Source organism: Giraffa tippelskirchi, chromosome 5, assembly GCF_054371585.1.
Source record: "Giraffa tippelskirchi isolate mGirTip1 chromosome 5, T2T-mGirTip1v1.2.pri, whole genome shotgun sequence".
Lineage (NCBI taxonomy): Eukaryota > Metazoa > Chordata > Mammalia > Artiodactyla > Giraffidae > Giraffa > Giraffa tippelskirchi.
Genome location: NC_137279.1, coordinates 112,462,588 through 112,476,523, shown reverse-complemented (window position 1 = coordinate 112,476,523; position 13,936 = coordinate 112,462,588). Strand labels below are relative to the sequence as shown.

General features: G+C 58.1%; 1 protein-coding gene across 1 annotated transcript; it reads right to left on the bottom strand.

The window, feature by feature from the left end:
* Positions 1-2,650: 2,650 nt before the first annotated feature.
* Positions 2,651-12,961, bottom strand: ALX3 (ALX homeobox 3). The gene is made up of 4 exons (XM_081492805.1): positions 12,611-12,961; positions 7,192-7,508; positions 4,223-4,351; positions 2,651-3,843 (listed from the first exon to the last, which is right to left on the bottom strand). Exons 1-4 carry the CDS (start codon positions 12,885-12,887, stop codon positions 3,535-3,537), a joined length of 1,032 nt encoding a protein of 343 aa, XP_081348931.1. The 5' UTR covers positions 12,888-12,961; the 3' UTR covers positions 2,651-3,534.
* Positions 12,962-13,936: the final 975 nt, after the last annotated feature.

Below are 13,936 nucleotides of genomic sequence, written 5' to 3'. Positions count from 1 at the left end.
CCCACCTAGCTGAGGCTTTGACCTCCTTCCCAGTTTTTTATTTCCCCAATCTCCTCTGAAGCTTCACCTTAACAAAGGTGCCATTTTCTCTCTTGGTTTGCAAAGGTCTGTAAATATCTTTCTATATATGCAGAATGAACACAGAATATCAAAGCTACATGGGCCAGTAAAGCTTGGGCAGGTGAATCCTGCATCTGCTGGCCCGGGAGGGGAAGGGCCTTAACCATGGCCACAGAGAGTGCTCTGGGCAGACTGGCCATTTGAAGCCAGGTCTGGGCCGAGCCTGTTCTGGGTGTCCTGAGTGTCCAGGTGAACAGGACAGCACGTTCTTACTTTCCTTGAGAAGCTCACAGTCAATGGAGAGCTGGCCAGAAAAGCAAGTGGAAGCAGTAATGTAGAGACACATCCAGAGGGCCTCACAGGGCCCATTGCTCCCAGCCAGTGCCCTCCTACTGGGGAAGGGGCAGGGCGAGGGGAGCCTTCAGTTGAGGGGAAGGCAGGGGGCTCCAGCATCAGGAAAAAGGGCTCCGAGAGCACATGCTTTGTGCTCACAGCAGGGATGAGCCAGTGGCTGAGGCCGTTCTCCCCCTGCTGGATACAGGAAATGCCCAGTTCCTGAGGATGCTGGGCTCCGTTCCTGTCTGGGGCTGCAGAGGGTCTGTGCATTGGGGTTATAATTCAGGCTGATGTGTAAAGGATTGGGAGCGCCTGGGGCTGAAGATTGAATGGCTCTAATGAAAAGCATTTCCTGATGCTGGATTGAGACTGGAAGCTGAGACTAAAGGGCATACTAGCTAGGGCTCTCCTCTCTGGGTCTGGTGTCTGGGCCCCTGCCAGGGGCAAGATTTAGAGCTTCTTTAGGTGGGACCCACAGAAGTGGAGAGGAGCCTTAGCAAAGGGAGACCAAGCCTAGCTCCTCTCAAGATTCCAAGTGGGGCCACTTCCCTTTTCCTTTTCTAAAAGGGTGAACTAGAGCCCCCAACCTGACCTTGACTAGGCTGAGGAGTAAGGCTGCCTCCGGAGTGAGGCTGGGGGCAGGGGCGTCTGGAGACCTGGGGGCTGTGTCTTGGGGTGAGACGCCTAGGGTGTGGAGGAGGAGGAGGGGAGGATGGGAGGACGGCTAATGGGAAGCAGGTGGAAGGGCTGCCTGAGTCCCAGCCAGGGGACAGTCAGTGGGAGAACCCGTCAACTCACAGATAATCCCAGGGAACAGGCTCTGGGATGCCCATTCATATTCATTATGTGTGAAGTGGGCGGTTGTAAAGTTAGCTTTCTCTTCATTTGGCTGTCACTAGACAGAAAAATATGAGCTGTGGGCAGATGCCCCTGGATGGGAGCCAGTAGCTGGTCTCTGGCCTCCCTGTGCCCTCCCCCACCAGGGCCTCCCTCCCGCACAGGGCCAGCTCCGGCCTCTGCCCGCTTCTCCCGCCCTTGCTGCGTTGATCTCTGACTCAACTTTGTGTTCTTCTCTTGTCTGTCTCTTTCCCACTTCTGTTTCCTTTGCTTCCACAGATTCCTTCCTCTTCCCTCTTTCTGAGCTGTGAAAGAGAGGGAGTCATGGTTTTTCTTGACCACCCCTCTGTGTCTGGCACCCAGCACAAGACGTGGCACAAGTGGGCACTTACTATCTGTAGAACTGATCTTTCTCTCTGCATCTTTGACTGCTGTGAGACAGCCCAAAATTTTGCTAGCTACTCCTTAGGTGAAGAAGCTTATAGTGCAGTGCTCTTAGCCCTGGAAGTAGAAGGGTGGGTTTGCTCCCCGGTTGATTATTGACCAGCTGGGTGAAGGTGGTGCTGCTCATCAGTGGTAGCTGGGACTGCTTCTCCCTACTGCCCAGGCTCTTCCCTTCCTGATGGACATGGGCTCAGGACACCTGGACCTCAGAAGCTAGGCCCCCAAATGAAGGGAAGAGAAGGAAGACCCTGGTGTCCTCAGGGGCGGGAGGTGATTGAGCCTTGTCACTGACTATCCCATCTGATGGATCTTCAGCCTCCTCGGGAAGAAGCACGGCGCTGGCCACTGGAGTCTTTGTGTGCTTGGGTTTCTCCACGCCTGGAGGAGGAGGAGGCCCAGGATGGGGGGAGCCTCTGAGCAATGTGGTTGTGTTTACTGGGAGGGTGGGAGGGCCAGGCCTGCTTTTTTCCTGCCTTCCAGGAAGATAAGGCAGAAAGCGGGGATGAAGGATAAAATGGGTAATACTCTGAAACCACAAGAAAGGGTCCTGGCTTTCGTCTCTGCCCTGCAGCTCAGACATGCTCCTGGGGTGTCTGGGAGCAGGGAATGGCCCCACCCCCATTACTCTGGGGTCCCTGCCCAGGGAAGCTCAGAACCCTCAGTGGGCTCCCCAGAATTCCATCTCCCCTCCAGTGTCAGTTCACCCACAAGCTATTTCAGCTCTCTCACTTCCCTTCCCACCCCTGGTTTTCCCTTCCAGATGAGCCCAGCAACCCTAGAGCCAGGCTTTTCCCCTTGCTTTCCTGTACCAGCTGAAGCCACGGGGACCCTGGGCAGGTGACATGACATGCATGGGCCTTGAGGGCTGGCTGCAGGTTCATCTTCCCCTAGCCTCTAGGATCCCTGCCTGGACCCTAGGCACAGACCAGCCCTACAGCAACCAAGTGCCAAACCCTGAGGATACACAATCACCTGGTATAAAAAATACTGCCACCTTTATTATTATGCTGGGCAGCACATTTTTTTACAAAAGTATCTTTACAAAAGTGGGGTTTGGAATCTCAAGGGCTGAGTCTGGGGAAATCTGTTTTATTCTTACCAATATCCAATGAGTAAACCAAGGGAGCTTATGGTTTCCATGGCATTTCTCTGGCCTGATCTCATGGAAGAGAATTCAAATAGGTGGCTTCTGGTGGAATTTCTGCCCCTTGGAAGGGGAAGAGGACTCCATAGCATGTTGCAGGAGGGGGCACAGGACACGAGGAGAGATGGCGGAGCAGGGGAGAAGAGGTACCTTCTACACTGACCTCCAGTTTCCAGGCCTTTGTCAGCACCGGACGCTGGGTGCACACCCCCTTGTGGTGGGAGGGGGAAGTAGGCCGTCCCTACGTGGTTGTACAAGACTGGTTTCCTCTAACTGGCAAGGAACGCCTAGTTCAACCTGTTTCATCCTCCCATTTTCCTGCATTCCCTGAATGAGGTGCCAGTTGTTTCAGCTGGAGGGTTGACAGTCTGAAGGAAGGAAGTCTGAAGGAAATCTGAAGGAAGCAGGGCAGTATCTTTTTCCCTCCTGCCCAGAGTTTGGGGGAGGGGACCCAGTGTGTGGTAGGAAGAGTCCTACCTGCTTTGAAGTCCCCTTTCTCCTGGGCAGCCTCGCCTTATTCTAACAGGAAAGATTCTGTAGCTTGTTCCCTGCGAAAGCCTGAGGGTCCCAGCTGCTCTGCCGGGGCCTCCAGGAACCTTCTAGGCTTGGAGGCAGAGGTGCGTCCTCTCTGGCATCCAGGCTGGGGTGGGGTAGGAGCAGCTGGGAGCAGAAACAGGGTTGGGCAGCTCAAGTCTGCATGTCCACGAGACAGATCATGTGGTCCAGTTCAGCAGGCTGGGCGGCTCCTTGGGCTTCACCCTGAGTGAGATGAGGCTTGGAGACTTATAGTCGCCATCCGGAGAAGGCTCAAAGCTGTGGCCCCCTAGGGCGGGGGAGAAGCCATGGATGGAGTAGATGCCAGGGTGGGCTCCAGGAGAGGTTGGCACCCCCATGAAGCCAGCCACATTCCCATGAGGGTGGGAGTATGGAGACATGCATGGGGAGGGGACGCCCTCTGGACTCACGAGGCAAGGACCCCCGGGGCTCCCAGACCCTGAACTGGGCCACAGGGAGTTCTGTAGCTGAAAAGAGAGAAGAAGTAACCCCATGAATCAGAAGGCCCAGGGGCCTCCCTAACCTAGAGACTCTGTCTTGCCCTTAGGGCTCCAGAAGCTTTGGAGAGAGCTTCCTCTTGGCCCAGGTCTAGAACCTACCCCCCAACACTCACAGTGACATCTCAGAAGGCCCCTGCCGTTACTTCTCAAACTGAGATTTCCAACTGTTCTACATACATCCTTCATGAGACTGGTGAAAGCCCATCTTGCAGAGGAAGAAGTGATTCGCCCACAGTCACATGTAGCCCTAAGGCTGCTCCTGGTCTCCCTGGGGCCACAGCTTACACTCTGGCTGGCTTTCCCACAGAACTGCCAGGCCCTGAGTCTGGGTGGGGAGGGGTCTCACCTGGGGATGGCTGTCGGTTCGGGGCAGCATGGAGATGTCATAGGCAGACGTGAAGGGGTTCCGCCCCTCCTGGATCTTCCCATAACGCTCACGCTTCCGCCACTTGGCTCTGCGGTTCTGAAACCAGACCTGAGGACAGGTTGGGAGAGGTTAAGGAGGTGACAAAGCAGCCCACTCCATGAGGCGTGGAGCCCACTGGGGAGAGAGTTGATGGCTGTATCCTCTTGTGGAGTGGTGGGGAGCTGGCTCCAGGCTGGTGACTCTCTGAATTACAGGAACTTATAAATTCACATCATTCTCAGGGCCTGGGATGGGGCCTAAAAGAAGCCCAAGCCCAGGGAGGGTTTATTGGCTCTGTGGGCCCTCCCCTGCTCCCCAGGCTGAGTCATCCTGGTTCTCCAGTCTGGCTGTGTCTGGTAAGGGTAGTGTTGGGGTCTGTGGCCTCAGAGCCCCGGGGCGAGTACATGTGTTGGGTTTCTAGTCTTATCTCTTTCCCAGTGTTTGGACCTGACCGCATCTGAGAAATGCAGTAAGGTAACCTGGAGACCACAGCCTAGAGCCCAGCTTCTTAACATGGTCCCTTGGCACTGACCCCTGCCCCTCCCTGTCAGGCAACAACACTCAATTCTTCCTAGCTGCCTCTCACCCCAGCTGCCGTCTGAAACACTGCTATCTCGCTCTTCCTGCCTTTGCCTAGGTTTTTCCAGCTTGCGCTACCCATCCCCCCGGACATACATTTGAGCTGGGCACCCTCTACTGGACTTCCTGAAAAGCCCAGCATAGCTCTCATGACACTCATCACATCCTACAACCACTATCAGTTTTGGAAGCTCTTTCCTGCTCATTTCTGAGCTCCTGGCAGGTGAGGGTGGCGTATCTGTGTGCTACCCACATACCTGGGGTGGATCTGTCATCTGGTTATGCTGTGTGTGTGTGCTGGTGCATGTGTCAAGCTCTAGGCTAGATATTGGCACTATCAAAACCAAACCAAACAAATTCTCCTGCTTTCCAGGGATTCAGCTGGGAGCCACAACAAAAGGAGCTGCATGTGTGTATAAGTAACCCTACCTGAGTCCCTCACTCCCCACGCCCCCTCTCACGCAGGAAGGAAAGGCCCGATAGTTAAGAAGTTGGGCATACTCCCGGCCCTTAACCCAGGCTTGCAGATCCCAGAGCAGGCCTGGGTCAAGGGTAGGGAGGGCCCACTACAGGTTCCTCCTTGCTCCTTAATTTGCTCTCCCTCCCCTGCAGTCCATGGGGTTGCAAAGAGTTGGACACGACTGAGCAACTGAGCAACAACCACCTCTGCAGACAGATGGAGGAGCCTGGATTTGCTGATCGCTTTTCTTGTAATTCTTCCCTGTCACCACCCGTTCCCACTCTGAGCTCTGAACATGCCCACTGCACTGTCCTGTGGGTGGTCCCCTTGCTCCTCCCAACGAGGTGGGGTCTATGGGTGGTGTCATGCTCCTGTCAAGCATCACTGCTCTTGGGCCTCAGTCATCATGGAAGCTTCTGGACTAGGTCTGGGGGCCTGTGGCCATCCCTCCACACTTTAGCGTTGAAAAGGCCTAGAAGGGCAGTGGGGAAAGTGTGTTCTGCCTCCCCCAAGCAGTTCCATGGGGGCAGCTATTCAGAGCACCCCTCCCCCGCCCCCATCCCCACTGAGGCTTGCTGGGCTGTCTGGAGATGTGACATTTGGACTTCCACGGCTTATGTGATCTGGGGTTATCTCAAAAGCTGGGTCTCTTACCCTGATGGTTCCATGCCCTGAGGAGCCCTGGGGAACAGTTCTAAAAGTCTGTTTTGGGGGCTACCTGGTAGGAACACGGAAGCAGGAAGACCCAGCAGAGTAGAGTCCTACGTTGAATTCCACTGAAGGGCATTCTCTGCTAGGCTGCAGTTGGCCTCTTTATAGACTGACTGCTGGTTCACATATTCCCTGCCTCAGGCCCTTAGAACCTCTGGAGGGGCCCCCACCCAGGCTGTGATAAGCATGAGCTCTGCCCTGGGTCCACTGGGACAGGGACTCTCCTTTGCTTAGAGGTCACCTCCTCACCTTTCCCAAGAAGCCCAAACCCAACCCTTCTCCTGGTGCCTCCAGCTTGGCATCAGGGAGCCTGCTGCGTATCAAGCAGGTTCAGAGCAAGGCAGCAATGACGGTCTTCCTCTTGGGCCAGAGTCTTATTGAAGCCCCCTTTTCTGTCCCCACCCCCTGCTTATCACCTTCATGTTCCTTCTCACTTCCAGGACGCCTTGGACATGGATTCCCTTCCCTTCTCTCTTTCCCAGCATCCCTCTGTCCTCCCACCCCGACCACACAGGCTGGGCTCCACCCAAGTGAAGCTGGCGACATCTCCCTCCAGCCCCAGGGCCTGATCTCTGTTGGGGAGAGTTTGTTGTTGTGGGCAGGGGCTCCCCGCCAGGCTCTCCCAGCCATGGTCTGGGAACTGGCAAGACTGAGGTCACTGGCTCAGGCTGGCTTTAAGCACCACTGATCCTGAGACCCCCGGCAGGGACCCTCCCCATTCTGGGCAGCTACCCTGGGAGCAGCCCTGATATGTGTTTAGCATTTCATATCTTCTAAAATGCTGTCACACCTGTGATCCTCCAAGATATTCCTCATGTGGTAGTACCATCATTCTCTTTTCCTAAATTGGGAAACCAAGACTGTGACATGCCCCAAGTCACCTGGTCAGCTAGTAAGTGGCAAAGTTAGGACACCCACACAGGTCTTTTGACTCCAGGAGGCTGTCACGCATCCCATACAGGAGCCTCCACTTGGGCTGTGAGCCTGTGGCTGCAGCCGAGCTGGGTGTGGAGGGGAGCTCGGGAGGGCTGACAGGGGCAGGCGTGGGGAAGGGCAACACTGTGGTGCCAGCATCCACCTCTCCTGGCCCCCATGTGGCCTGGCTCACGGTCTGGGTGGCCAAGGCAGCCAGGGAGCCCTGCGGCCGAGGTGCCCTCACCTGTACTCGGGCCTCGGTCAGGTCCGTGCGCAGAGCCAGCTGTTCCCGGGCATATACATCAGGGTAGTGGGTTTTCTGGAAGACTTTCTCCAGCTCCTCCAGCTGGAACGTGCTGAAGGTCGTGCGGTTCCGGCGCTTCTTGCTCTTGTTCTTGGCTAGCTCCATGGAGTTGGGGAGTCCCGGGGACAGAGGGACACGCAGGCTGGCCAGGCAGGGTCCTGGGGAGCCTGGCAAGTTAGAGGTCCCGTCTCGGGGGCCCCCTCGGCAGTCCAACGGGAGCTGGGGGAAGCTGGCAGCTTTGGAGGCCTTCTCCTCAGCTGCAATGGAAAACACAAAAAGGAGGATGGAAACCGAACCAGGGGGTTTTGTGGGTGGAATGGAGGGAGGGGGAAGAACGTTGACGCTTCAGTCCCCGCCTCCGCCTTCCTTTTCCCTCCCGTCCTCCCAGCAGCCACCCTTCAAGGGAGCCTGGCATTTGGAGGCCTGTCTGCTGAGCCTACAGCTGGGGAGGGGGCCCTGGGGAACCATGTGCTCTGTGGTCTGGGCGGATCTGCTGGGGCCAGAGGGGGGGTTCATTTCGGGGAAGTGCTCTGTGGTGGCGCATCCCACAGAGTGTGGAGGTGCCAGGATTGATGCCACAGCAGGGCCAAGTCCAGGGGTGGGAGGAGGGGGTAGGGATGGAGTGGTCGACATCTCCCTGCCCCTGCCTCCTTAGCCCTGACTGCAGGCCTTGGCTCCCGTACCCTCATGCCCAGGCCTCTGCTCCAGGGCCAGACAAGGATGCCTTATTCTCTGAACCCCCAGTCTTGGGACAGTGTCAAATTCTCCTGTCCTGGGGTAGAAAGGGCAAGATGGGGCAAAGAAGCTTCAAGAGGGATTGTCAAATTCTTCATAAGATATTGATGTTTGGGCAAGCACTGAAGCTCCAGCATTAGAGAGTAGGAGACAGGTAACAGGCTATACTCGGAGGAGAGCTGAGGAACAGTGTGGAACAACATAGCCTCAGAGCCCATCATTCTTGTCATCGTCTATCCCCACTCCCTGGGAGTCTCTGACTCCCTCATTGCCCGTGATTAACAAGCAGCCCCCATTCTGACGTGCTCATCCTCATTTGGGAAGCTTGGTGGAGCTCCACCACGACCAGGGCATGGTGAAAAATAGGTCACCCTGATCACCCCACCCTCTCCCTCTGGCAAGGACCCCCAGCAGCTTCACCATGAAATCTCTTCTCAACAGTCCTCTGGGATGTCAAGAGTGACGCCACATAGACGCCCGACTGATTCACACAGCCCCTTCCCTGGCCCCAGGCCCATCTCCAGCGGGGGCTTGGCCCCCAGGAAGCCGGCACCAAGAGGCAGTTTCTTTCCCAGGACTTGGTGTTGGCTCACTAAAGTGGGGAGGGGCAGGAGAGAAAAGACTGAGAGATGGGATCAGAGAGACGGGTTCTGGAGCTTTGGATCTGATGAGTCCCTGTCTCCTTGTGGAGAACAAGTTGGGTGAGGTTCACCCCCCACCAGCCCCCCCAACAGCTGGAACGTGGTGAGTGACCTCCCAGGACTCCCCAGGCTGTGAAAAAAGCTATGCTTCACAAATGTGTCCTGGAGGCTGGGGAGAGTCAGGTAGGGCCTGCCCTTGGGCTAGGCCATAGTGACAGCCCAGACACTTCCTTCGTGATTCAGGTGGGGAAACTGCTTCAGTCCTTGACTTCTATTCCTGGGCAATACATTTTGGTTCTAGTGGTAGTTCCATCAGGTAGGACCTGAGGAAGGATGACTCAATGGTAGTTTGAACCAAATAATTTTAAGTGGTCAGGAAGACCAGGGAGACTGGGAGGGGGCACCATACACACTGCAGGCTGGAGAGGGAGGGGCCTTAGTATCTCAGATTCAGAGGGAGGGATGGTTGGACTACAGGCAGAAAAGGGTGAGGGTGGCTCAGGGATGGGGGTCAGAGGAGCTCTGATGTCCCTGCAGAGGGCTCCCCAAAGCTCCAGGGCTTGCTCAGCTGTCACCGGGCCCTCAGTGTCTGTCTCGATAGGGTATGCCCAGATTGGAAGGGATCAGACCTGGGGCTCCAGGACTTGCCTTCTTGACCTTAAGCCACCCAGCTACCAGTTGATGAAAATGCAGCAAGCCTTTTCAGAATAGCTACCCCCAAAAAGAGCCAAGCTGGCTGGCCTCTGCTGGCCTCCCAGGACTGCCCATTCTGCAGCCCTCCCAGAGGACCACAGAACTTCTCCCCTCCTCAGTGCCATTGCCCTGAAACCTCCATCTGCCCAGAGGACTCCAGTGTGAGGCCAGAGAATCCCCTCTTTGGGGACAGGAGCATGCATCACAGAACACCAAGCAGCCTCCTGAGAAGCAAGGCCCAGAAGAGAAAAGAGGTGGAGATGGGCTAAATGGAGGGCAATGGTCAAGGAAAGGCAGAGCAGGAACAGAGGCCGGTAGTCTGAATCTGAGCTTGTCATGGGAACGATGCACTGTAAGCCTGGAGTACGTTCAAAGTGTGCACGGGCTCTGTACAGGAGTTACTTGTACCTACTGGGGCCACTGGGATATTAAGGGGGTAGTGCTCCTGTTGGAGACTGGAAGCCTGGAGCCCAGCACTGAGGTGCCGGGTGGCCTGCACAACCACAGTCTGTCGGCCTGAAAGCCAAGGGTCAGGAAGAGCATCAGCAGAGCTCTGTCCCTCACTTCCTTCTCTCTAGCGCACTCCCCCATACCCGGTCCTGCTAGCGACTGCCTGGAAGCCATGGCAGCTTGGAAGCCGCACAACTGGGGCTGCCTATAGGGAGCCGCACTGTCCCCCATGGACGTCCCCCATGGATGGCTTCCACGATGCCGCAGGACCAGCTAGCCGTCTTTCAGGCTTTCAGCTTTCCCCGGAAAGCTTGCTCCCCGCGGGCCCCTGCCCAAGAGACCCGCAGAGGTCTCGAAGCCTGGGGTTCCCCAGCTCGGCTGAAGATCCGAAGCCACTGTGGACCTACACGCCGTTTGGAAACACCCAGTGGGGCCTTGGGGCTCTCCTGAGAGGTTTCCAACCTTGCCCTAGACTCAGCGGCGCTGACGACTGGGTACCCTTCTCAAAGTCCGAGGCCGGCCCAGGAAGCGAGGCCAGCCGGGTTAGCCGGCTCAGGGCTTCCGCGCCAGCGAGCGCGTTTCGAGATCAAGAAGCCAAACTAGAGGACAGACTGGCAGGCCCCCGGCAAAACAGAAGGGGACGGCCAGGCACTTCTCCAGCCCGCTGAGCAGCCACGCGCTGAGGGCGCGAAGGCTGCTGGCACTGCCCCGACACTACCGCGGTCAAGAGCGGGGCTGCGCGCTCTCCGCAAACTGCGGCCAAGGGCTGGAGAGGAGCGCGGTGCGCCAGCTCTCGAGCGCTCAGCTAAGGGCCTCGCCGGGATCGCGCAAAAGAGGGGGCACAGCTGCGCGCTTACAGTCTAAACTGGACACGCTCTGAGCTCGTTATTTTAAAAGCCGAGAAATTAGGCGGGTTCCCCCTTTTGACCAACATTTCCCACCAAGCAGACTGCACGGCCCCCGTCCCCCGGGCCGTCCCTCCCTAGCAGCCCGTCTCTGCAGCAGGGACGCAAGCCACCCGCCCACCCCCACCCCTCCGAGTTCAGGCTAGGGCACTGGGAGGCTACTGGCGGCCGGTGGCTCTACCCAGTCTCGGCTCCCCTCCTTTTCGTTTGGTCTGTCCTCTGCTCAACTCGCATGGTTGATTTCCTTCTCTTACTTGTTCCCATTTTGCTATTTTCTGCACTTTTAGGATGCCTCTTTTTCTTCATATTGTCTGCTGCTTCTCTTTTCGTCCATTCCCTTCTTCTCCTTTACCCTCTTCCTTCGATCCTCCTCTGCTTTTTTTTCGTTCGTTCTTCATTTATTTCTTTCCGTTCTGCCCAGTTCGCTGACTGCCTTTTACCTTTCCTTCTTTCCTCTCTCCACTGTTGTTTTGTCGAATTTCCTTTTCCCTCTCTTTGGTTGTTTACACTTTTTGCTTTTTTCGCCCACGCATTTCGTTGTTGACACAGTCGCAGTCTCTCGATTCCTCCTCGCCGCTCTTTCTGCTCCAGCGCTCTCAGCAGTTTGCTCGGCACCGGGGTCGGTCACGATCCCGGCCGGCCGTCGGTGATCCATCGTGCCCAGCAGGGACGCTGAGCCGCAGGGTGCGTCCTGCCGAAAGCGGAGCGTCGAACCAGGCCAGGTACCTGTGTCCTGGGCGGTGCTCACGGCGCTGAGCGGCCGCCGCCGTCTGGCTGGGATCAGAGGAGCCAGGCCAACTGCTTCTCATTAAGTCCCAACTGTGGTTTTTATCAGGAGAGCCTCTTTCAAAGGGCACAGACACGAAGCTCCGCGGACTCGCTCATTTCCTCCACTGACCCCCACACACCTCCCTGCCCTCCCTTACACGTTCTCACCGCCCCGACTGGGCGAAGGCCGGATCAGCCTGGCCACTCCGCAGAGGCCCGCGAGGCGCCAGCGGGGCGGAGGCGAGTGGGGAGGCGATCTCGAAGGATTCAGCTCCGGGCCTAAGCTTCGGGATGTGGCAGCAAAGATGAGGCAGACGCGGGGGCGGGTACCGACACTTCCACAGGTCAGCCGGTGCAGTGGCAGCCGCGGGGTTGGGTTCAGGCCCGCTCAGGCGCGCTCTTTGGAGACCGCATGGTCCAACTGGCGTTAGCGCCCAGGGCACCAGCCCAGGAGCAGCCGGAGGCGCCCAGGGCTTAGGCCCACTCCCGACGGCCCCGTGGTGATCATCCAGTGCGAGGAAGCCAAGACTGCTAGAAAGGCGGCCATCGCCGTGCATACGACGGAGAGGCCAGGTTAGTCTGGGAAATAAGAACACAGTTATTCTGCACTGAGAATGGCTCGGGACTGCCTCACCAACCGCGGCCACTGTACCGAGCGCCTTAAGGCGCAGACAGCAGCGCCTCTCCTGGGGGAGGCCAGGCCGCAAGCTCCCTCGGCTGAGTCCGGCTTGGCCACTGTAGATCGGGGCCAACCTCAGGGCCGCCAGACACAAAAGCCGGGCTTCTCTCCCCGCACTGGGGCCAAGAGTTAAGCCTGGCTCCCGGGCCTCGGTGTCAGTTCCCGCCCAACTCCGGCAAGGCACGATCTCTGCTTCCCGGTTCCGGCCATCTTCCGGCCCAACGGGGGCCCGGGCCGTCGCCACTCCAGCCTCCCTGGACCTCCCTCCCGCCTCCCTTTCCCGCCGCCAGAGGCACGCGTGGTTCTGCCTCCCCGCACGGCGCTGGCTTTCGCCCAGTGCGGACCAGCTCCGGTTCCGCTTCAGAGAGAGCCGTGCCGAGGAGCGAGAGAGGTAGAAACTTCTGAAATAGGCGACCGGGAGAGGGAAGCGGGGAGGCCCCGGCGGGCCTGGGGTGTGAAGAGGGAGAGCGCCCCGCGCCGCGCGTTACCTTCCTCGGGGCCCTCGTAGAAGTGGCCGCCGTTGAGCGCCGGGCCGGGCCCAAGGTCCTGCAGGTACTTGGCGGGCGGCTTGGCCGGCTCTGGGAGGTAGGGCTCCAGGGGCCCGCAGGCCGGAAAGCGGGTCAGCCGCGGGCCGCGGGGTGGCGCGGGGTGCAGGTGAGGCGCGGCGGCGGGGGTTCCCTGGGGGCCCGGAGGCTCGTCCCCGGCGGCCGCGTAGGGGCCAGGCCCGGACCCCACGCTGAAAGGCGCGCAGCGCTCCGGGTCCATGCCGGCTCGGGGCTCACAGGCCGCCGGGGGGCTCCGGGGCTCGCGCTGCCCGCGCGGCCTGTGAGCGCCCGCCAAGGGGGAGGGACCTGGGCGCGGGGGCGCGGAGCCCCCGGGAGCGGCGCAAGCCGCGGGGGGTGGGGATGGGGGGGTTGCAGGGGAGGGGGCCGCACTCTGACTTAATGCTGGAACCATCCACGTCACGTGCAGCCCCGCGCGGGTTAACCCCTCGGAGCCCGGTAGCCCCCTGATTCACTCCAGTCCCGGTATCAGAAGCAGTGGGAGAGGGGGAGGAAGCCACCCCCTCTCTCGAGGGCAGAGTCCCTTTTGTCTGAGCATCTTGGCGAGTCCCTTGTTTAGAGCAGCACTGGCCCTGATATCTGGCCCAGAGGCTCTTGACTCTGGAGGGGTGAGACACTTCAGGGTAGTGACCCCCTCCAGACCCAACAAATACTTTTAGGTCCTGTCTCCTGACTTTAGCCTGGGATAATGGCCAGGGAACAGGTAAGGGCTGGGATGGGACATTTACTCTCTTTGGCCTTCAGCAAAAACACCTCCGTTATAGGGATCTCTTGTTTTTCTCGGAGCGAGGAGTCATTGTTGTATGGAAACAGCTCTAATATGGCAGTGGGTGCTGGGAGCTGGGTGTGCTAATTAATTAGCTGTGGGGCCTTGAACTAGTCACTTACAGTCCTCATCTGGCTGTGGACATTGGACAGTCAATCTTCTGAGTCTCTATATATTCCTGGTGAGTTTCAGAAGCAGAGGCAGGGCCAGAGAAGACAGCGGGCCTGCAGAGGCATCTCAGGACTGCACAGAGCCCAGCAGAGATTACCTTAGGAGCAGGTGGAGGAGTTTCTAGAGGGTTTTGTGTTTGAACAGCAGGCATGGAGTGAATGCCTTTTAATGGGCAAATGATCTGAAAGTGCCTAGGGACTGCCTGGAGAGGGGCTGTCTGCAGCTCAGACCTTGGGTGCTGTTGCCCCAGGCCTGCCACTTTAGAAGGACAAAGTAGGACCATGTCACCTAAGAGCTGGGTCTCCCTAGCCAAA